This window comes from Rhinopithecus bieti, unplaced genomic scaffold (assembly GCF_001698545.2).
Source record: "Rhinopithecus bieti isolate Rb0 unplaced genomic scaffold, ASM169854v2 scaffold_641, whole genome shotgun sequence".
NCBI lineage: Eukaryota > Metazoa > Chordata > Mammalia > Primates > Cercopithecidae > Rhinopithecus > Rhinopithecus bieti.
In genome coordinates, this window is record NW_016803417.1 from 5,124,598 (window position 1) to 5,148,698 (window position 24,101).

A 24,101-nucleotide genomic window follows, 5' to 3' on the forward strand; every position below is an offset into this window, starting at 1 on the left:
TTTGTATTTTTTAGTAGAGACGGGGTTTCACCGTGTTAGCCAGGATGGTCTCGATCTCCTGACCTCGTGATCCGCCTGTCTCGGCCTCCCAAAGTGCTGGGATTACAGGCTTGAGCCACCGCGCCCAGCCGCGGATATTTTTTAAAGATGTGAATCAATTAAAACTTTTTATTTTTTATTTTTACGGGTACAGAATAAGAAGTCCAACATCTAAATAAGAGGAGATCCACAAAGAGCAACAGAGAAAGGAGAAGAAAGGAAATCATCAATAAAATAATTCAAGAAAATCCAAGAACATGAGTTCTCAGATTGTAAGAGACTACCTGAGTGACAAATAATAATAATAATAATAATAATAATAATAATAATGGAGTTAGACCCATCCCAAAGCACATTATCTGTGCAATTTTAAAACACTGATATATTAGTTTGCTAGAGCTGCCATAACAAAACACCACAGACTGAGTGGCTTGAACAGCAGAAATTTGTTTTCTCATGGCTCTGGATGCTAGAAGTCTAAGATCAAGGTCACAGCAGGTTTGCTTTTTCCTGAGGCTTCTCTCCTTAGCTCACAGGTGGCTGCCTTCTAGTTGTGTCCTCATATTGTCTTCCCTTGCTCAGTGTTGTCTGCGTCCTTGTCTCCTCTTCTTAAAAGGACACCAGTCATATTAGGTGAAGACCTGCCCATTAGACCTCATTTGACCTTAATTACCTCTTAACAGACCCCACGTCTAAATACAGTCATATTCGAGATTACTGGGGGTTAGGGCTTCACTGTGTGAATTTTGGTGGAATGGGGGGCAGGGGACACAATTCAACCTGTAAAAACTGGACACAAAGTGAAAATCCTGTGCTTCTGTGCTCAGAAGACAGGGAGTAGTCATACACAAAAGTCAATAATTAAACTGGTTTCTCACCAGCAATTTGGGAGACTGGAAGTTTGAAGACACAGAGCAGTGCCTACCATATTCAAAAGAGAAAAGAAGCCGGGCGCGGTGGCTCACGCCTGTAATCCCAGCACTTTGGGAGGCGAGGAGGGTGTATCACCAGGTCAGGAGTTTGAGACCAGCCTGACCAACATGGTGAAACCCTGTCTCTACTAAAAGTACAAAAATTAGCCAGGTGCGGTGGTGCACACCTGTAATCCCAGCACGTTGGGAGGCCAAGGAGGGTGGATCACCAGGTCAGGAGTTTGAGACCAGCCTGACCAACACAGTGAAACCCTGTCTCTACTAAAAATACAAAAATTAGCTAGGTATGGTGGCACATGCCTATAATCCCAGCTACTCAGAAGGCTGAGGCAGAAGAATCACTTGAACCCAGGAGGTGGAGCTTGCAGTGAACCGAGACTGTGCCACTGCACTCCAGCCTGGGTAACAGAGTTAGACTCCATCTCAAAAAAAAAAGAGAGAGAAAGAGAGAGAAAAGAATTCCAGTCCAGAATTCTCAACTTCACTGTGTCAGAGGATATGAAGTAAACAAATATTCATCTCTACATTTGCCAGTCCCTGGACTTAGGCCAGATCGTATGAATAATAGTCACAAAAAGAGTATGAATGGGATAAGAAGCCACTTCTAGTCTGAGACAAGGGTAGCTGCAGCCTTCTCTGCACTCTCGCCCCCTCATTCTGACAGCTGAAGTGAAGGACTTCCAACTTCTGGAACTGCCCGATGAAAGTAGCCTTGTGTGAGTGTTGGCTGGCCTGCTTTGGTCTGGGATGCTAGTAGAAATAAACTCCTCCATATTAAGCTACTGAGACTTAAGGGATATGTTGCTGCAGCACAGACTAGTGTAGCCTGATTACTAAACCAGCCAACCCATCAACTGAATCTATGTATTCAATAAAAATATTTTAAGATATATAAGTTCTCAAAGAGTTCACCCGATGCACACTTTGTCTCAGGAAGCTACTAGAGGATGTGCTCCACAAAAATAAAAGTATAAATTATGAAAGAAGAAGACATAGGATTTAGGAATCAAGGGAATTTAGCACAAGACAGAGGAAAAGGGAATCTGCAGCAAGATCCCTGAGCTGTGCATGTAACATGAAGGGCAACAATTCCAACACAGAGCAGATCACAAGACCCTAGGACAGATTTCTTGAAGAAAATGAAATTAAAAGAATACTAGATTCATCTGAACACATGAAAAGGATATTTAAGCAACTTTTTAAGAGCTTGGGAATGAATTAATGATAAATATATGGTATTATACAACCAAAACTACAATAAAACTCATTAAAATTGTAACTCATAAAATTATTAATTTCAGGGAAAATAAAAAGTTGAGTAGGAATGAAAAAAGAATCAGAGGATACTATAAAGCTCATCTGTGGATATTATTTACATAGTCATAATAATGAAAAAGAAATAATCTAACCAAATTAAAAGTTGGAAGTGTGGGGAGATAGAAATGGTAGAGTGTATGGGGTATTTATGTGTTGGGGAGGATACCCGTAAATTTAACATTAGTGAGCTTTACTTTACTATGCCTAAATAAACAAACTCAAGTGTCCAACAGGGCTAGAGAAGGAGCTTACAAGAATGAAGCTGTTGTGGTGTGATTCAATAGGGAATAGGTGGGGCACTGGCAACATCAATTTGTAGTATCCCTGCCAATTGATACTACAACATCAATTTGTAGTATCCCTGCCAAAATTTAACTAGGGAAAATAGTTCAATTTTAATATGCATACATCTGTGGTTGTGGTTATACAGATATATATATAAAAAATATAAAAATTTATAAATAAATAAACAAACTCAAGTGTTCAACAGGGCTAGATAAGGAGCTTACAAGAATGAAGCAGTCGTGGTGTGATTCAATAGGGAATAGGTGGAGCCTTGGCAAACTGAAGAACACATTCTGTCTAAAGTGGATGGCCACTACTTGCTCCAGCTGTGGAAACTTGGGCCATGTACTGCTAGATCTAAGGATTTTCTTTTGAGAGATGCTAGATATATACATTTTTGAAAATAAAATTATCCTGATTTTAACAACATTGCCTTATTATAGAAAACATATCTTGGAGGGTATGGGTAAGACACAATGTCCTTGAAACTATATTTCACTGGGTTAATAAAATTGACTCCGGAAGAAAATAATTTTAAACAGTAAACCAAAAAGTGAAGGCCTTCAAAACTAACAAACCGAAGGAAAATAAAACAAAATGACAACAAGAAAAAATCAAAGAAACAAAACCCCTGGATCTTACCATTTTTCTAAGGCATGTTGATGTGACAAAATCAAAATTGCTTTGTGCTTATAAGGATCAAAGGTTATGCCTTTGACTTTATAAATTCAGAGAAAGAATTTAATTGGAATAACTTTTGTGAATTAACTGAAGATCTAAAGCAACTGGATAATTTAGATTCTGCTAATATCCAGAATATTCAAAGTTTCTGTTTAATCTGACACCAAAGAATCCATCATTTCTCTTGACTTCCAGGTTGGTCAGTGTCCTTCCTGTGTCACATACCAAACAATGTGTTAGAAATTGTCTTCTTATTCATAAACTAATATTTTTTCAGAGTAAAAAGTCAAGCAAGTAAATAATGAGAAAAAATTCAGTGTATTGTATAAACAAAGACAGAAGGCAGACCAATGGTTACCTCAGGCCTAAGCTAAAGAGATTAATTGTACACAGACTCAAAGGAACTTTTTGGGATGGTGAAAGTGTTCTCAAACTGGATTGGGATGATTGTGGCACAACTGTATAAATGTTATTAAGACTCATTGAGTTGTACACTTAAATGAGTGGCTAAGTTGTGCCTTAATAAAGCTGTAATTTTGAAAAAGAATAATGGATGATCAAATCTGTGAGCTAAAGTATGATGAAAACAGAAGACATTTACATAGTTTCAAAGTGTCTCCCCATGAGGTACTTATTAACTGCATCAGGGAAACAATAATTTTATGGTGGAGGAACCCTGCTGACAAAGTTAACATTCTAGTAAAAGCACAGGTGGATGTCATGTGCCTCCTGAAGTGATGCACAGAGAAGGATGCAACATCAATTTGTAGTATCCCTGCCAAAAATACGTAACCTGAATTTAATTATGCTGAAACAGAAGACAAATCCAAGTGAAGGAACATTCTACAAAACAACTGACCAGTACTCCTCAAGAGTATCAAGGTACTGGAAGACAAAGACTGAGCAATACTTCTGATTAAAGTAGACTGAGAAGTGACAACTGAATGCAATGTGGGATCCTGGATTAGATTTTGGCCCAGAAACAGGTCTTCAGTGAGACAACTGGCAAAATGTGAATAAGGTCTCTGGTTTTGTGGATGGTAACGTATCGATGCTCATTACCTGCTTTTGATCATTGTAGTGACAGTAAGACATTAACATTCAGGAAAACACAGTAAAGGGTATATGGGAATCTCTACTATTTTTGTAACTTTTGTAAGTTGAAATTGTTTCAAAATGGGTTAGAAAATTAAAAGGAAGTTTTCTCTTTCAGCTGGGAAAATGGCAATGGATTAATAACAAGAAATTAATGGTGAAGTGATGACTAAAATTCTACATTGCTCAGAAAGCAAATAAGAAAATCAGTGGTTGTAGAGAAGTTCTTACATGAAGTAATACAAATAAAATTGTTATATTTAGCATTTTCTCTTTTCTTTTCTCCCCTCCAAATGAAACAACATACTATTCTGCATGTTTTCTACCTAACAATGTATCTTTTTAATGACTCTTGTATTTTAAACCTAAAATTTTGATTAAGCTTCACTTAATATTTAAAAAAAAATACTATAGGTCACAATGATATTTGATGCAAAGCTTGGAAAGACACAATCTTCTTGATCCAAGAACTTTTAGAATTCAAAGTACGATTCTGGTTATTACTCTGCTCAGTTGAGACAGTGAAATGAACATTTACATTCTGGCAACCTCAGAAGTACAATGAACAAAGGACACCACCCAGGTAGGGCAAAGGTCTGTGTGTTCCCTGTTGCCATTACATGTTATCAGATGCATGCTCTGTTTCTGTTATATTACATTATTTTTCTCCTCAGTATTTGCTAAGGAAGAACAAGTAGCTCCTCAGGCAAGTCAACTGTTAACTTTTCAGTTTTTATTTAATCTCCCAGGAATGTAACCCTTAACTTTAAAGAATGTAATGACCATAATGCTTATAAAGCATGTTTCTTAAGGAAATCGTACCTGTTTATTTAATCTATCAGATATGAATGTTATAGAAAATTAAATTTGTCCACTTAAGCTGTAGATGAACTTTTCGCCTTTCTGATCAGAAATTCACCATCTTATAGTATAGATTCTGTTATTTATCAGAATATTTCATTTGCACTCTTTCTATCCAACTTCTTCTTAGAGGCTATTCAAAATAAAGGTGCTTCTAACAGTTTCATATCGAAATACGATGCAAAGCCTTGCTCTTCCATGGTATCCTTTGAATGAGGCAAACTTATTTAGCCATTCCTCTATAGTTAAATAGTTAGGATGTTTCTAACATCTCACCTTTAAAACAATAGTGCTATGAATGTCATAAATGTTTGTATATGTAAATATGTAAGATAAATCCCTATCAGTAGAATTTCAAAAGGTGTATGCAATCGGTATTTTCATACTTATTTAAAATTTTCCATCCATGCAAAGGTTGCTAACATATTTATTTAAAATTTAAAAAATAATGTTATATGCCTCTTGTAACCAGTAATAGGATGCAAAGATTTTTTTTTAAGGTAACATTGCTCCTCTTCCCCCATTGTCTCTGTCATCTATACTACTCCCTGAGGTAGTTCATGTTATTGCAAGGGTGTGTATCATCCCAAACATATTGCTTCCACACACATATATCAGCATACACTCATATATATGTATAGCATACATATATAGCATATATATGTATAGCATACATATATAGCATATATATGTATAGCATACATATATAGCATATATATGTATAGCATACATATATAGCATATATATGTATAGCATACATATATGAGCACATATTAATATATGCCCATGCACATACAAGCATGTTTTTGTTAATTTTTACTGAAATGGAATCATACTACATACTTATGAACAAACTGCTTCTTTCACCTCATACCACTTATAATTGTTATTCTACAAATCAGTACATATTTAAAAATGCATATTTATATATAATACTCTTTCTGTTATAATTTTCTGCATGCACATGCATGCATATACATATATTCATAAACATAAAACTTAATCTAAACAGGATTTTTCTGGGGAGGCGATATGGTTTGGTTGTATCCCCACCCAAATCTCATCTTGAATTCCCATGTGTTGTGGGGGGACCCGGTGGGAGGTAACTGAATCAGGGGGCAGGTGTCTCCCATGCTGTTCTCAGGATAGTGAAAAAGTCTCACAAGATCTGATGGTTTTAAAAGGGGAGTTTCCCTGCACAAGCTCTCTTCTCTTGTCTGCTTCCAGGTGAGACATGCCTTTCACCTTCCGCCATGATTGTGAGGCCTCCCCAGCCATGTGGAACAGTAAGTCCAATAAACCTCTTTCCTTTACAAATTGCCCAGTCTCAGGTATGTCTTCATTAGCAGCATAAAAGTGAACTAATACAGTAAATTGGTACAAGTAGAGTGGGGCATTGCTGAATAGATACCTGAAAACGTGGGAGCAACTTTGGAACTGGGTAACAAGCAGAGGTTGGAACAGTTTGGAGGTCTCAGAAGACAGGAATATGCAGGAAAGTTTGGAGCTTCCTAGAGACCTGTTGAATAACGTTGCCCAAAATGCTGATAGTGATAAGAATGATAAAGTCCAGGCTGAGGTGGTCTTAGATGGAAATGAGAAATTTGTTGAGAACTGGAGCAATGGTGACTCTTGTTATGTTTTAGTAAAGAGACTAGTGGTATTTTACCCCTGCCCTAGATATATGTGGAACTTTTAACTTGAGAGAGATGATTTAGGGTATCTGGCAGAAGAAATTTCTAAGCAGCAAAGCATTCAAGAGGTGACTTGGGTGCTATTAAAGGCATTCAGTTATATAAGGGAAGCAGAGCATAAAAGTTTGGAAAATTTGCAGCCTGACAATGTGCTAGAAAAGAAAATCCCAGTTTCTGAGAAGAAATTCAAGCTGGCTGCAGAAATTTGCATAGGTAACAAGGAGCTGAATGTTAATCCCCAAGACAATGGGGAAAGTGCCTCCAGGGCATGTCAGAGTTCTTCATGGCAACCCCTCCCATCACAGGCCCAGAGGTTGAGGAGGAAAAACTGGTTTTGTGGGCTGGGCCCAGGGTCCCTCTGCTTTATGCAGTCTAGAAACTTCATACCCTGCAACCCAGCCATGAACGAAAAGGGCCAAAGTACAGCTTGGGCTATTGTTTCAGAGGGTGCAAGCCCCAAGCCTTGGTAGCTTCCACATGGCTTTGAACCTGTGGGTGCATAGAAGTCAAGAATTGAGGTTTGGGAGCCTCCACCTAGATTTCAGAAGATATAGAAGTTTGCTGCAAGGCCAGGTCCCTTCTGGAGAACCTGTGCTAGGGCAGTGTGAAAGGGAAATGTAGGGTTGGAGCCCCCACACAGAGTCCCTACTGGGGCACCATCTAGCAGAGCAGTGAGAAGAGGGTCACTGTCCTTTAGACCCCAGAATGGTAGATCCATGGACGGCTTGCACTGTGCACCTAGAAAAGCCACAGACACTCAGTGTCAGCCTGTGAAAGCAGCTTGGAGAGAGGCTGTACCCTGCAAAGCCTCAGGGGCAGAGCTGCCCAAGAACATAGGAATCCACCTCTTGCATCAGCATGACCTGAATGTGAGACATGGAGGCAAAGGAGATCATTTTGAAGCTTTAAGATTTGACTGTCCCACTGGATTTCAGACTTTCATGGGGCCTGTATCACCCTTGTTTTGGCCAATTTCTCTCATTTGGGATGGCTGTATTTACCCAATGCTGTACCCCCATTGTATCTAGGAAGTAACTAACTTGCTTTTGATTTTACAGGCCCATAGGTGGAAGGGACTTGCCTTGTCTCGGATGAGATTTTGGATTTTGGGCTGTGGACTTTAGAGTTAACACTGAAATGAATTAATGCTGGAATGAATTAAGACTTTGGGACACTGTTGGGAAGCCATGATTCATTTTAAAATGTGAGGACATGAGATTTGGGAGGGGCTAGGGGTGGAATGGTATGGGTTGGCTGTGTCCCCACCCAAATCTCATCTTGGATTCCCATGTATTGTGGGAGGGACCCAGTGGGAGGTAATTGAATCATGGGGGCAGGCCTTTCTCATGCTGTTCTTGTGATAGTGAATAAGTCTCATAAGATCTGATGGTTTTGAAAAGGGGAGTTTCCCTGCACAAGCTCTCTTCTCTTGTCTGCTTCCAGGTGAGACATGCCTTTCACCTTCCGCCATGATTGTGAGGCCTCCCCAGCCATGTGGAACTGTAAGTCCAATAAACCTCTTTCTTTTGCAAATTGCCCAGCAACGTGAAAACAGACTAATACAGTGGGAGATTACTTCTCCATATCCTCTTTGTCTGTCAACCATATCACCTTTCCTGTTTCCTCTCCCCCAAAGGTAACCCATGTCAACCTCTGATTATGATCTAAAAATTATATGTATTTATTTATATAAATACTATTTCTTTATATATTTTGAATATATTAATGCATACACAAGTGTACTAAAGTTTATATTTCTATTGCCATCACCATCTGTAGCTTGTATGATTTGCAGAATTTCATAAACAAAAATACATGAAGTAAAAGGAACCATTATGATGTAAAAGCATATAGATTAGTATTCTGCTTACTACCAGTTTCTTTTTTCTTTTTTCTTTTTTTTTTCTTTGGAGATGGAGTTTCTCTCTTATCGCCCAGGCTGGAATGCAATGGCATGATCTTGGCTCACTGCAACCTCCTCCTCCCGGGTTCAATTGATTCTCCTGCCTCAGCCTCCTGACTAGCTGAGATTACAGGAGTGTGCTACCAGCCCGGCTAATTTTTTTTTTTTTTGAGACGGAGTCTCTCTCTGTCGCCCAGGCTGGAATACAGCGGCGTGATCTCGGCTCACTGCAAGCTCCATCTCCTGGGTTCAGGCCATTCTCCTGCCTCAGCCTCCTGAGTAGCTGGGACTACAGGTGCCTGCCACCATGCCCAGCTAATTTTTTGTATTTTTAGTAGAGATAGGGTTTCACCATGTTAGCCAGGATGGTCTCGATCTCCTGACCTTGTGATCTGCCCACCTCGGCCTCCCAAAGTTCTGGGATCACAGGTGTGAGCCACCGCACACGGCCCTAATTTTTGTATTATTAGGAGAGACATGGTTTCACCATGTTGGCCAGGCTGGTCTTGAACTCCTGACCTGAAGTGATCCACTTACCTTGGTCTCCCAAAGTGCTGAGATTACAGATGTGAGCCACCATACCCAACCTACCAGTGGTATTACCCAGGGATATGAATAGCTAAGCAATACCTTAGGCACAAAGCAGCACTATTATCAAGATGCAATATGTGAACTAATCTTTCTTCTAGCTTCAGTTCAGAATTAATTTTAATCTGTGTATTGTATACTGCTGCCAAAAACTCACTAACCACAATTAAATTATGAAAGTACATGTGTAAATTTATGGATAGCAATACACAATCCAAAATATGAGTTTGCTATAAAAATACAATACAAGGGTAGAATCATATTACTTATAAGTAACCAGAACTGTTAATAAGAAATTAATATTAAAATTTACTGAATTTGAACTTTGATATTTCCATAACTGAACTAAACTAATTTAATAAGCCATGCTAACAAGTCTAAAATATCAAAGGAGAATAAGGTTAAAGTTTATTATTACACATAGAAGCTACAGCTAATCAACATACTTTCTTATATTTCTTGATAATACATTGAATTTACCTTTCGAGCATGTTTTGAAGAGGTAGTCAATCTTTATGTCCCTTTTGAAGATATGATGAAATAGTTACATCTCTATTATGGAATAACATGAAGTGGTTTAAAAAATGAATGATGGGCTGCCTCTTAGCAACGAGAGGGGTCAAGTGACACAACCAGCTGACTCCCGTAGAGGAAGTCACTGTGGGGGCCAGTTCTGGAGCTGTTGTAGCCTCAGTTGCCCGGCCGGGGACCTGAGCTGAACAGTTATCTTCAGAATGTCGGGCAAAGACCGAATTGAAATCTTTCCCTCGCGAATGGCACAGACCATCATGAAGGCTTGTTTAAAGGTAGCACAGACAGGTAGAAACCTCCTGAAGAAAAAATCTGATGCCTTAACTCTTCGATTTCGACAGATCCTAAAGAAGGTAATAGAGACTAAAATGTTGATGGGCCAAGTGATGAGAGAAGCTACCTTTTCACTAGCTGAAGCCAAGTTCACAGCAGGTGACTTCAGCACTACAGTTATCCAAAATGTAAATAAAGCCCAAGTGAAGATTTGAGAGAAGAAAGATAATGTAGCAGGTGTTACTTTGCCAGTATTTGAACATTACCATGAAGGAACTGACAGTTATGAACTGTCTGGTTTAGCCAGAGGTGGGTTTAACACTTGGCTAAATTAAAGAGGAATTACGCCAAAGCAGTGGAACTACTGGTGGAACTAGCTTCGCTGCAGACTTCTTTTGTTACTTTGGATGAAGCTATTAAGATAACCAACAGGCATGTAAATGCCATTGAACATGTCATCATTCCCCGGATTGAACGTACTCTTGTTTATATCATCACAGAGCTGGATGAGAGAGACCAAGAAGAGTGCTATAGGTTAAAGAAAATACAGGAGAAGAAAAAGATTCTAAAGGAAAAGTCTGAGAAGGACTTGGAACAAAGGAGAGCAGCTGGAGAGGTGTTGGAGCCTGCTAATCTTCTAGCTGAAGAGAAGGATGAGGATCTTCTGTTTGAATAATCTTTCCTGTTCTGGTTCTTTTAGAAACCCTAACACTGGCTTCATTTTATAATTCAAATTCATTCTTTATTTATTTATTTATTTATTTATTTTTTGTTAAAGTGCTATTTACACACAGTTGTCATTTATTGAGTGCTTTCATTTGCCAGACACAATGCCTAAGGCACTTTATATAGTTCTTTTTTTTATTATTATTCATACTTTAAGTTCTAGGGTACATGTGACATAACGTGCAGGTTTGTTACATATGTATACTTGTTGCCGTGTTGGTTGTGCTGTACCCATCAACTCGTCAGCACCCATGGAATCTCATCATTTATATCAGGTATAACCCCAATGCAAATCCCTCCCCCTCCCCCTCCCCATGATAGGGCCCCAGGTATGTGATGTTCCCCTTCCCGAGTCCAAGTGACTCATTGTTCAGTTCCCACCTCATGAGTGAGAACATTGGCCGGCTTGGTTTTGGTTTCTTGTTCTTGTGACCCAGTTTTTGCTAAGATGATGGGTTTCTAGCGTGCCATCCATGTCCCTGTACAAAAGGACGCCAAACTCATCCTTTTTTATGGCGTGCCATAGTATTCCGTGGTGGTATATGTGCCACATTTTCTTAATCCAGTCTGGTCACAGATGGACATTTGGGTTGATTCCAAGTCTTGGCTACTTCGGAAGTTTTTAACCTGCCCGCAATAAATGATAGCGTCGTGCATGTGTCTTATAGGCGCATGATTTATATCCCTGGTGAACATCGATGCAAAAATCCTCAATAAAATACTGGCAACCGGATTCGAGCAAGCACATCAAAAAGCTTATCCACTATGATCAAGTGGGCTTCATCCTGGGGATGCAAGGGCTGCGTTCAAAACATTCGCAATCAATAAACGTAATCCAGCATATAAACAGACCAAAGACAAGCAACCACGATGATTATCGTCAATAGATGCCAGAAAAGGCCTTTTGAACAAAATTCAACAGCCCTTCATGCTAAAAATGGGCTCAATAAATTCGGTATTGATGGACATACCTCAAAATAATAAGAGCTATTTATGACAAACCCCAGCTAATATCATACTGAATGCGGGCAAAAACTGGAAAAATTCCCTTTGAAAACTTGGCACAAGACAGGGATGCCTCTCTCACCACTCCTATTCACCATCGGGGAGGTGTTGGGAAGTCTGGCTAGGGCGCAATCAGGCAGAGAAAGGAGATTAAAGGGTATTATCAGTTAGGAAAAGAAGAATGTCAAATTGTCCCTGTTTGCAGATGACATGACTGGGTGATATTTGAAAACCCCATTGTCTCAGCCCAAAATTCTCCTTAAGCTGATAAGCAACTTCGCAGTCCAGGGATACAAAATTAATGTGCAAAATCCACAAAGCATTCTTATACACCAGTAAGAGACAAACAGAGGAGCCAAATCATGAATGGGAACTCCATTTCACAATTGCTTCAAAGAGAATAAAATACCTAGGAATCCAACTTACAAGGGATGTAAAGGACCCTCTTTCAAGGAGAACTACAAACCACCTGCTCAGTGAAATTAAAGGAGACACAAAGCCAAATGGAAGAACATACCATGCTCATGGATAGGAAGAATAATATCGGTGGCTTCATTTTAATTTCATAGTGTGGTAGGTGTCTGGCTATTTGTTTTTTGGCCTAAGAATTTCACTGGTTGTAAATTTATCTGGATGTCTGTTTATGGGATTACTTTCGCAGAATCATAATTTAGCAACCATTTATCATGGATGAAAGAGATCTGTAAAACCTGTCCAGGAACTTAAAGAATTTACTCTGAAGCATTATGAAAAAAAAAAAAAAAAAGAATGATATATGACCGGGTGCGATGGCTCATGCTTATAATCCCAGCACTTTGGGAGACCGAGGCGGGTGGATTACCTGATGTCAAGAGTTCAAGACCAGCCTGGCCAATGTGGTGAAACCCCGTCTCTACTAAAAATACAAAAATTAGCCAAGTGTTATGGTGGGCGCCTGTAATCCCAGCTACTTGGGAGGCTGAGACAAGAGAATCGCTTGAACCAGGGAGGCAGAGGTTTCAGTGAGCCAGAATCGTACCATTTTACTCTAGCCTGGACACCAAGAGCGAAACCTCGTCTCAAAAAAAAAAAAAAAAATGATGAATGATGTATTTCTAATTCTAGTGAGAAGGAAAGAGTATCAGTGCATATTGTCAAATGAAGAAAGCAATCTCCAGAGCAAAACCTATGTATGTTCCTATTTATTAAAACAAAAGCCACATATGTATCAAATGTACTTTTCTGTTATAATTTTATGAATGCACATGTATGCAAATACATATATTCATATACATAAGACTTAGTCTAAACAGGAATATTCTTTCAGGAGGAATCTTGCTTCTCCTACAGAAAAACATCTAACATGGTAGGGGCAAACGTAATATTGGACCAAAAAAATCTGGACCTAAGTCTATTAAATTGCTCACAGTGTTTATGTAATATTGGTGAAGGGAAGTAAAACTGAGGTTAGTGAAAGAGACTCCACATTTTACCCTAATACTTTTCTACTGCTTGAATTTTTTATAATTATAATACATTCAGGTATAATATATAATTTATATATAAATAGTATATATACACATACATATATATGTGTGTGTGTGTGTATATATATATTTTTTTAAATAAGAAACAAGGTCTTCTTCTGTCACCCAGGCTGGAGCGCAGTGCTATGATCATAGCTCACTGTAACCTCAAGCTCTTAGGTTCAAGTGATCCTCCCACCTCAGCCTCCTGAGTAGCTGAGACTACTGGTGCATGGCACTATGCCCAGTTAAGTTTCAAAATTTTTGTAGAAACAGGGTCTTGCTATGTTGCCCAGGCTGACCTTGAATCCTGGCCTCAAGAGATCCTTTCCCCCTCAGCCTCCCAAAGTGCTTGTATTACAGGCATGAGCCACTGTGCACAGCCTACTTATATTATTTAAAAAACAATTAATCAAATAAGTTGGTTAGGATTAGTTTCAGTGGTATAAACAGAAACTTAAACAATGTGAAAGTTTATTTCTGTCTCCTTCTACCAGGTGAACACACAGTGTTCATCCCCTCAGGAGGACACAGCTTTTGAGGTACCATCTTGGAAGCAGAGACCAGCCCTAGCTAGACACAAACTTCCTGGCACTTTGATTTTGGACTTCGTAGCCTCCAGAACTGTGAGAAATAAATTTCTATTATTTATAAATTAGCCAGTATTGGATATTTTGTTATAGCAGCACAAAAGGTCTAAGACAATGACTGAGAGACAGAGCTATAAGACTCAAAAGACCCTGGTCTTGAAGCCAGAAAGACCTGGCTTTGCCAGTAACATGGTATTTCAATAAAGTATGATTAAACACTCTTTGAGGGACTAGAAAGGGGAAGGAAGAATGGAGATAGATCATTTGTTTCATGCCTTTTACTTACATTTAAGGAATTATGAGCAGGTGCCTATGGATTTTGGAATATGCTTCTCTAACACTATTAAAACTAGAAAGTGAAACTTATAGCCACAAATGTCAGTTTGAAATTTCTAATGACAATAGAAGAAATTATGTAGACTCTCTCCTAAACTATTACACCATCAATCATTGCAAAACATTTTTTTTTTCATTTTGCCCAACTTCTACTCCTGTCATTCTGCCCACTCCTATAGTATCTAAAATGTAGTTTCTGTTAGAGAGAATGGTGCACCACTCAACTCATCAGCTTGAGGGCTTTGAATGGTGTTTTCTTTCTTTTTTTTTTTATTTCATGGCAAGCTGACTTATAAGTGACTCAATTGTAAGCTAAGATTTGTTTTAACCACCAAAGATAATGAATTCAAACAATGTTACTTACAGCCTTTAATATCACAGCTCCTAAAACATTGAAATGCACATTTTCACCTGCTAGTCATCTTCAGTATTCTGGAGAGGAAACATTCTTTTCTGTCCTTACAGTGGTTGTATATCTTAAAAGAGGACTGTATGACACTTGAATATTGATATTCTACCTTAAGCAAAGCAGTCACAAGAATACAAGCCATTGGCCTTTGGCCTTTTAGATATGTTCCCAACAAGTTCATATGTACCCAGTGAAAAATGTTAAATAAACTGATAAATTTTAAACATTTAAAAAGATTTTATTTATTTACTTGCCACAGCTAGATAAGAGGAACTGGGTTACTTTTGAAACTCTCAGTTTCCTTTCCTCTAAACCAGTAGCTATTGCTGGCCACTAGTATGTCGTTTCCTTTGCAGGAAGTTGCAAAAATGAGAAAGAAAAAAACAAAAAACAAAACCAAGTTGGTATTATTTTAGCTTTCTTCTTATTTGGATATAGCTACAGTTCTTTTCTTATGGTGATTAACTTAACTATTCAAGAGAGAAAAATGAAGCAAAGGGGACTGGTAGGGAATTAGTACGGAATTGTGCCAAAAGACATATGGCAAGGTTATTGTCAAAAAGCTGAGCTGCTGAAATCCAGACAGTTTAAGAGCTTATCTGCTCTGCTCTTCTCCCACCTAGGAGGACTCCTACTACAATGCAAAGACTCAAGTTTCACCTTAATTAGGTGTTTCCCAGGCCGGGTATTAGTGCCCTTGGGAAAAAAGTTTAAGCTTCTCAGCTTCAGATCTTCCTCTGAATATTAGCACTATGGTAACAGTGGTACCTAACCCTTTGAGGGTCCAGGATTGTTTTAATGGTGAATGATTTACAAACTGAGTTTAAAATAGCAAGCAGGATCCAATTTTGCAAAATTTCATTTAATTCTGCTTAAGAAAACAGTATATTATATCAGCTTAGATCAGGAGTTGGGAAACTATAGCCTGCTACCATTTATTGTATAGCCTACAAATGGTTTTTACATTTTTAATACACTGGAAAAAAAATTAAAGAAGACCATTATTTCATGATGTGAAAATTATACGTGTTGAAAGGAAATCTTTAGAGGTTAATTGAGCAAAGAATGATTTGTGAATTAGGCAGCCCCCAGAACCAGACTAGGGTTGGTTACAGCTGGGCATTTGCCTTATTTGAACCTGGTTTGAAGAGTTGGCTGCCTGTGGTTGGCTGAAGTTCGGCGCTGTGACTGGCTGAGACTCACTACTTGTTACAAGAGTGGGTTACAGTCTGTTTTACATATCAAGTTGAGTTATAGTTTTTTATGTACTGGGAAACCTTTAGGGCAAACTTAAAATATGTAAGGAGGCAGCTTTAGGCCACACTGAATTTAACATTTCCTCCTTTTGGTCAACCTCTCAATTTTGAGAGGATGATTAATTTTGAGGTTGCCCAAAACGTTAGGCATTGACATCACTTTTTATCATCACAAATAGAGTTATTTGGTCTCTAATCCCATTGGAAAATAGCAGAACACTGGGTTTTGTAAGGTGGGAACAAGGAAACATAATAGGAAAAGAAAAAAAAAAACTGATTGGTTAACATCAGATTACTTTTTAATTTTTTTTGAGATGGAGTCTCACCCTGTCATCCAGGCTGGAGTGCAGAGGCACGATCTTGGCTCACTGCAACCTCACCTCTTGGGTTCAAGCGATTCTCCTGCCTCAGCCTCCCGAGTAGCTGGGACTACACGTGTGTGCCACCACACCCAGCTAATTTTTGTATTTTTAGTGGAGACAGGTTTTTGCCATGTTGGCCAGGCTGGTCTTGAGCTCCTGACCTCAGGTGATCCACCCGCCTTGGCTTTCCAAAGTGCTGGGATTACAGGCATGAGCCACTGTGTCCGGCCAAGATTAGTTTTTTGTAAGTAATCTGTTGTTACTTCGGATTACTTTTCTGTAAGGGATAGAGCAGAGGGGACTTCCTTATTATACTGGAATCTCCTGTTTTCAGGAGAAGAAAAAAAAACTCATCTATTTTGGGACCTGCTTTTTAAAGTTTTAGTTCGATTTTGTGGTGCTTAGCATGAGTGACTCCATTTTGGTTTGGTCTGGTCTACTTGGGACTAGTGCAGGAGCTCAGTCCAAAACAGTGGCCTCTCATAATTTTGTTTAATACAGAAATTCAAATTTCAAACTTGTAGACATTTGATTTCTATCTTATTATATAAGCACCTACACAATGTCCTTAAATTTGCTTTTTGATCTGTAAAGACTAAGATATTTATCATCTAGTTTTACAGAAAAGTTTGCAGGTCTCCTGGTTTAAAAGAGCATGAGATTTAGTGTCAAGCAGGTTTGGATTGAGCCCAAGGGCTGCCATTTACTGATTGTATGACTTTGAGCAAGGTATTTGTCTTTCCTAAGCCTCAATTTCCTCATCTATAAAATGGGCATACAAATAGTATTTACCTTGGAGAGTTAAATGGGATAATGCATTTAACGTGCTTAACGCAGTGCCTATCAGATGCTTAGAGGCTCAACACATTATTATTATTGTTACTGTTGTTGTTTTAACCTAAAGTAAATGAGATGAAACAAAATAGCAAAGCTAAATGAGGAGGAATTTTTAAGTTACATCAGAAACTGTAATAGATCCTAAAATATTATAATTAAGAAATTTCATACTTATTTAAAAAGGCATTTTAAATTTAACAATGAGAAAGCCTCACTCAGAATAGATAACCCTCTTATAAGTTAAAAAAAAAAAAAAAAAAAAAAAAAAAGCCCAGCGCGGTGGCTCACGCCTGTAATCCCAGCTCTTTAGGAGGCTGAGTAGATGGATCATGAGGTCAGGAATTCAAAACCAGCCTGGCCAACATGGTGAAACCTCGTCTCTACTAAAAATACAAAAATTAGCCGGGCGTGGTGGTGGGAGTAGTAGTAATCCCAGCTACTCAGGAGGCTGAGGCAGGAGAATCTCTTGAACCCGGGAGGCAGAGGTTTCAGTGAGCCAAGATCATGCCACTGCACTCCAGCCTAGGCAACAGAGCAAGACTCCACCTCGAAAAGAAAAAAGAAATAAAAATAAAAAGTCATGCCCAGCTATTTTGGGAGAACTGAGATTATAAATCTATCTGAGAAAATAAAATGACAGGACTCCACAGAATCCATGGATAAAAATTTGACCGAAGAGGAATATGGAACAGACTAAAGGAAAATTTTTATCAAGCTGTAATCTTTATACTTATACCTAAGGCCAGAACTTGAAATTGCTGAAGACAGTGTTTCTCTACAAATGCACACAGGCACCCCATTTTGATGGACAGATAGGCCTTTATTTCTTTTAAGAATAGCAGCTTTATCGAGATAAATTTCACATATGATACAATTCATTAATTTAAAGTGTACAATTTAATGGTTTTCAGTATAATCAGAGTTGTACTACCATCACCATAATCAATTTTAGAACATTTTCATCACCGCCCAAAAACCATTGTAGTCTCTCCCCAGCCCTCCACTCCTGGGAACCATTAATGTACTTTCTGTCTCTATAGATTTGCCTATTTTGGATATTTCATATAAATGGAATCATACAACATGTGGTCTTTTGTGAATAGCTTTTTTCACTTACCATAATGTTTTGAAGATTGATTCATTTTGTAGCAGGTATCAGTCCTTTTTCCTGTTTATTGACAAATAATTTTCCATTGTATGGATAGATCATATTTTGTTTATCCATTTGTCATATCTTGGTTGTCTATCAGTTGATAGATATTTGTGGTGCATTTAATTTTTGGCCAATGTGTAAAACTTATTTTGCTCTGACTGAGGCTACATACTGTTACAATAATGCTATTAGGTCAACTTGACCGAGCTGGCCTCATAGGTTACAGGTTGCTCATTGTTAGAGATGAGACTTTAGACCAGACTGGACAACATAGTGAGACCCTGTCTCTACCAAAAGAAAAGAAAATTAGCCAGATGTAATGGCATATGACTGGAGTCCCAGCTACTTGGGAGGCTGAGGTGGGAGGATAACTTGAGCCCAGGAGTTTAGGACTGCAGTGAGCTGTGATCATGCCAATGCACTCCATGCTGGGCGACGGAGTGAGACCCTGTCTCAAAAAACAGAAAGAGGGATTTTAGTATAACATTCAGCCAGTGCCATATTGGGAACCCACAAGAATGTACTTTAAAAAATATGTAAAAGAAGGTGGTGAGGGCTGTAATAGCTACTATTCAGGCAGTAATGCAGTGCCGAAAGGACATCAAGCAAACAGTGTGATGCCTGTGGGTGCAATGTTACTCCTTCCTTTAGGTTGTCAAAAAAATCAATACTTCATAGCATTCCTGAAACGAAAAAGCTTGTGAACCATTGTGTTTAAGGCTTAATGCTATCTATTTTGGGCTGCCCATCACAGCTTTTCTCCTTTGGTAGAACAAAGTGAACTGAACCACCATGCCTAAGGTATTTGCCTCATTTCTTCCTCAGGTGGTTAATGATTACATTGTCAAAGTTGGCAAAGCATTCAAGTCCTGATTTCTCAGACTGATTATGTGTGAATATATTATACTCATTTGCACAAATATAAACCCCCTGTCTTAACTGTGTTCTGCAAAAGGTGTGATAAAAACCACAAAGAAAACTTTCAAGTTATATATCCTTATCAGTAGAACTAATGGAATACACACAGTACATTTGATGGGGAATTTCAGAGAAGGAAGGAAAAGTCAACCTCTTATTTGGCACCAGGATAGTAGTAAAACATTCTATTTGTGCATCAGATAGATTTTTATGACCTAACCAGGACAAGTAACTCTTGGTGCCTCATGTTTGAAAGAGGGATAACACTTCACAGGGTCATTCTAAGAATTAAATTTGCCAAAACACATGAAAACGTTCTCAATCTTGTTAGTAATCAAGGAAATGCAAATGAAGATCACAATGAAGTCTTCTTTTGTACTCAATTGGTGAAAAATTAAGGCCTGATAATATTGACATACAGACCAATGAGATCTCTTATAATTTGCTGGGAAAATGTTATCAATTTGTACAAACATTTTGAAAAATAATTGTGCACTTCCTTGCAAAGTATAACATTTGAATAACCTAGGACCCAGCAATTCAACTCTTACACAGACTCTCAAGGGAAAGGTGCACACACATACATCAGGAAAAATGTTCATAGCAGCCCTGATCATAATAGCAAAACCTCGAACAATCGAGAGGAAATGAATAAATTGCCATGTAGCCACACAATAGAATACAAGACAGCAGTGATGCTGAAAGATATAGCAAGCCTCAGGAGTTTATATAGTATATGGATAATTTTATGAAGTTCAAAAACACCCAAAATTAAACAACATATTATCTAAGTACATACGTGGTATATGTGATAAAACTAAAAAGAAAAGACGGAATGATCGGCAATCCAAAACCAATTCATGATTGTTGTTACTATCTTACAGGACAGGCTGTGGATTGGAAGCGGGGGCGGTGCGCACAGGTACATGTAACTTACTGATAATGTTCTTAGGTTAGGGATCAGGTCAAAGGAGTTCACTATAAATTTATATTAGAAAGGAGGGCTACTATGGATTATTGATGAGAGTGTCATGAACCAGCAAATATAATTAATGAACTTAGGTTGCCTGAAGTCCAAATAAATAACGAGAAAAAAGTAAATAAAAGTGATGCATGAATACCAAAAATTTGGAATTACATATATAATATGTAATAATAAAAAAAGAAAAGTGTCACTGGTTATCCTTTAGGTATAAAAATTACAATTAAAATTGTAATGTTATAATCTTCCATTCTTTCCCCTATGAATTAAAACGTTTTTTTTTTTAAACGAGACTAAAAGGTCAGGTTGATAAAGTCTATGCCCTGTGGGAACTGGTTAGGTCAGGCTACCCACTCCAGATTTCCAGCAGGCCGGCCTCAGCACTACCCACAGCCAGTAGCTTATTAAGGCTATAGGCGCCCGTGACACCTTCAGACAGGTGGTCAGTGCGCCCCAAGGACTCTCCGCTGCGTCGCTCAGGTTCACAGAACACGCCCAGGGGCGTGTCCAGCTCCCGTCGGGGAGAGACCACCTCCCTGGGGGGTGTGGCTAAGAGAAGAGGCCGTTCTCGTTCAGAGCCCAGGTAATCGGGGCGGGATCAACTAGCGTCGCGATGTGATGACGTCATGCCCCGGCCAGGCCTGGAGTGGCGTGCTGGGCGTGCGCGGCTGCGGTATGAAGTGTTTGTCCCAGCGGTTCAGCTGAGGTTCGGACGTGCTGTAGGCCAGAATGTTACCGACTGTTGGATCTGTGGATGAGGAAGAGGATCCTGCGGAGGAGGATTGTCCTGAATTGGTTCCCATTGAGACGAAGCAAAGCGAGGAGGAGGAAAAGTCTGGCCTCGGCGCTAAGATCCCAGTTACAATTATCACCGGGTATTTAGGTAACTAATCATCCCGGTCACAAAATGCCGTGAACTCTGGTGTCCTGGGATTTTGGGGGCTGCCAGTGCCTCTTCTCCTGAGGCATTGGGGCCTCATGATCAAGAGCAAATGGCTTTGAGGTAGGAGCTGGGTCACTTGCTCCTGGTATGGGTTCCCTCTCATCTTGGGAGTTTAGTGATGCCCGGTCCCCTCTGCGTTAGATTCCCATGTCTCAAGTGAGATCGAAATTAGCCTTTGAAACAAGGCTTTGAAGCTCAGACACGCCCCCTAATTATCTCTATGACCTCTTAGCAAGTTATCTTACCTTTCTGACGCTCATCCACCTCACCTGAAAATGGCAAAAATACCTGTCACCTGTGAAATAAGGCCGGCACCGCCTACCTATTGCCATTAAAGGACGTCCCATCTGTAAAATGCCCGACATGTGGGGCTTTCCTCAGTAGATGCCGCTTCCCCACGAGCCAAAGTCCTCCAGCCAGTTAGCGGGAAGTGCTCCTATCTCAAACACCTTTTTTTTTTTTTTTTGAGGTCTGTTTGTAAACTGCTGCGTAGGAAGTAAGAATAAAATCTCTGTCCTCCAAGACTATTTCTCAAATTAAGAACGTTTATGAGTGTACAGGGATACTCGAAACCACAAGTTTGTGAACCTGGTAGTTTCGTGAAGGGCGGTTTATGCACTTACAGTAGAAATTTCTTACTGGAAAAGTTTGAGAAATATATTTTTAAACCTTACTGTTAAATAGAAGGGCTAGAACAAATATATGACTGTATTAGAAGTTTGAAAAAAGTTAAGAAATACAAATAAAACGGTACTGTTTCAGAGAAATAATATTCCTAGATGTTGCTAGAGACAGGTACAGACTTGGGCCACCTCATGACCTTATGACCTTTTATGTAAAAATAACCCTTTTTTTTTTTTTTTTTAACTTTGTAGACTGTAAGTTTATTCCTGTTTTTTGCTCGAAAGTAATTTCATAAAGGAATGAATTTTTGGCATTTCCCCAGTTATTCAGAGGCTGCCCTATTGAGAAGTAGATCAGCTGATCATTGGAGAAAATGATCTGAAGCTCAGGAGTGAGGACTAATACCAGCAAACCTGTTGCTGAATCTAGGGATAGTTTCACTCCTATCACTGACCATTTTCCCTTTTTGAAGCACTGTTCCGTTGACTTCTATTACATTTTCTTCTGATTTTCCACCTGCTTCTCTGGCTTCTTTTTAAGGCTCCCTCCTCCTTCCCGCTTTGTCCATCTTTAGCTACACTTCTGTGTAATTTCTATTTTGATGTCCTACAACTTAAAGCTTAACATGTCTGAAACTTCATCCGTTCCCATCCCCCCAAATCCTGCTCCTGTGATCCCAACCATTTGGAATACTCTAAAAGCCTCCTGACTAATCTGGAGTCTTGTTGCCCTTTAATTTATTCGTTGCCTGTTAGCCTTAATGATCTTTATGTCAGTCTGATTGCGTCACACCTTTCAGTGGCGTCCATATGGGTTAAAGTTCAAATTCCTTAACATGAATTACAAGGACCTGTAGGATCTGGATCTTGCCAACCTTTCCAGCCTGCCAAATTGGCCCCGCACAATGAACTAATGTTACTTCAAAGGTGCCAAGTATTTTCGCCCCTTGCAATAGGTACTTTTTTACTGTGACTCCTCTGGCTAGATGTCCCTTTTAGGTTCTCCATAGCATTTCATACATCTCCTATTGAATATGTCATCCTGTGACAGAATTGCCTGCTTATTCACTGAATTCCCCTCCATTCCCCGCTTCCCTTGATATTTCTAAGCTCCGTGAAGGCAGAGGCTGTCTTGTTCACTTTTTCACCAAGGCCCAGCATAAATCTGTTACATATTAGAAACCTTGGAATGAATGAACTATGTCTTAAAGTGTTTTTCTTCATAATATGGTTAAAAAGCCCTAATAAGTCTTCTCTTAGGAGATTTCTTACATTCACCCTTTCCTTTCAGTTTTCACATCAGTGCCCTGTGAAACACTCATGTTGAGGGCCTCTGTCTCAGTCTTGGACTGGTTTTAAGATTTTTCTCATTGCCCAAAGTCTGTCTCTTCCATTCTATACTTCATACTTTTGTGATGTTGAGCCTCCTAAAGTACTCTAAATATAAGCCTTCATCTCTTAAAAAGCTTTGAAAGGAATATGACCTCAAAGATATTAATATCCTAATACTTCGTAAAATCTAGTTATAGGAAGATCTAGTTATATACTAGAAAACTTAATATATTTCAGAAGACATGTATTTCGCCTACATGTAAAGGTTTTTAGCAGCACTGTAATAGTAAAACACTGGAAACGATGTCCAACAAAAAAAGATAAAGAAATGATATAGTCATACAATTGAACTACAATACTATGCAGTTAGGATTTTCTTTTTTTCCTGTATGAACTCTAGTGTGTGTGGTTCATAAGACTCTTCTACTCGAGATTGACATATTAGGTTTCACATGCCACCTGCTGGATAAAGTTGGTATAGCTCTATGAATTTATCTTTACTGAATATTCTGTCCGTTGTTGACACTACCTGCCTCTATTTCTCATTTCATAAAAACTTTTATAGATTGTTTAAAGCATACTATAAGTGGCCATCTACTCAGCCTGAATTTGCCTCTGGTTAATGTTGAAATAAAAGGTCATTATAAATAAAAGATCATTGTGTATAAATTTTAGGAAAGGTTAGCCTAGGTTGAAGAAACTGTTTCAACTTGTAGGAGTATTTGTAAATATTTATAAAATTGTATGTCTACATAAAATATTTTGCAATAGGTTCCAAAGGGTGCTTTAATCTTATCCTCTAGGATGTTCTATACTGTACTTAAATAATATATGAAAATAGCATGCAAATTCTCAAAACATTAGGATTCTTTATATCTTTTCATATCTTTAAAATTATTTTGAATTTTTTATTTACAAAAAATGT

At 38.7% G+C, this 24,101-nt stretch overlaps 1 protein-coding gene and 1 pseudogene across 4 annotated transcripts in view; both read left to right on the forward strand.

Annotated features, from left to right (window-relative positions):
* The first annotated feature begins 10,001 nt into the window (after positions 1–10,001).
* LOC108536409 (V-type proton ATPase subunit D pseudogene) lies at positions 10,002–10,875 on the forward strand (annotated as a pseudogene).
* A 9,954-nt stretch (positions 10,876–20,829) lies between these two features.
* Positions 20,830–24,101, forward strand: part of ZNG1A (Zn regulated GTPase metalloprotein activator 1A) — a 55,636-nt gene continuing 52,364 nt past the window's right edge. For all 4 annotated transcript variants that reach the window (XM_017883795.1, XM_017883798.1, XM_017883809.1 and 1 more), the window contains exon 1: positions 20,830–21,161. In XM_017883795.1, the coding sequence (XP_017739284.1) occupies positions 21,008–21,161 (154 nt within the window). In that variant the 5' untranslated portion in view covers positions 20,830–21,007. The remainder of the gene's footprint in view (positions 21,162–24,101) is intronic.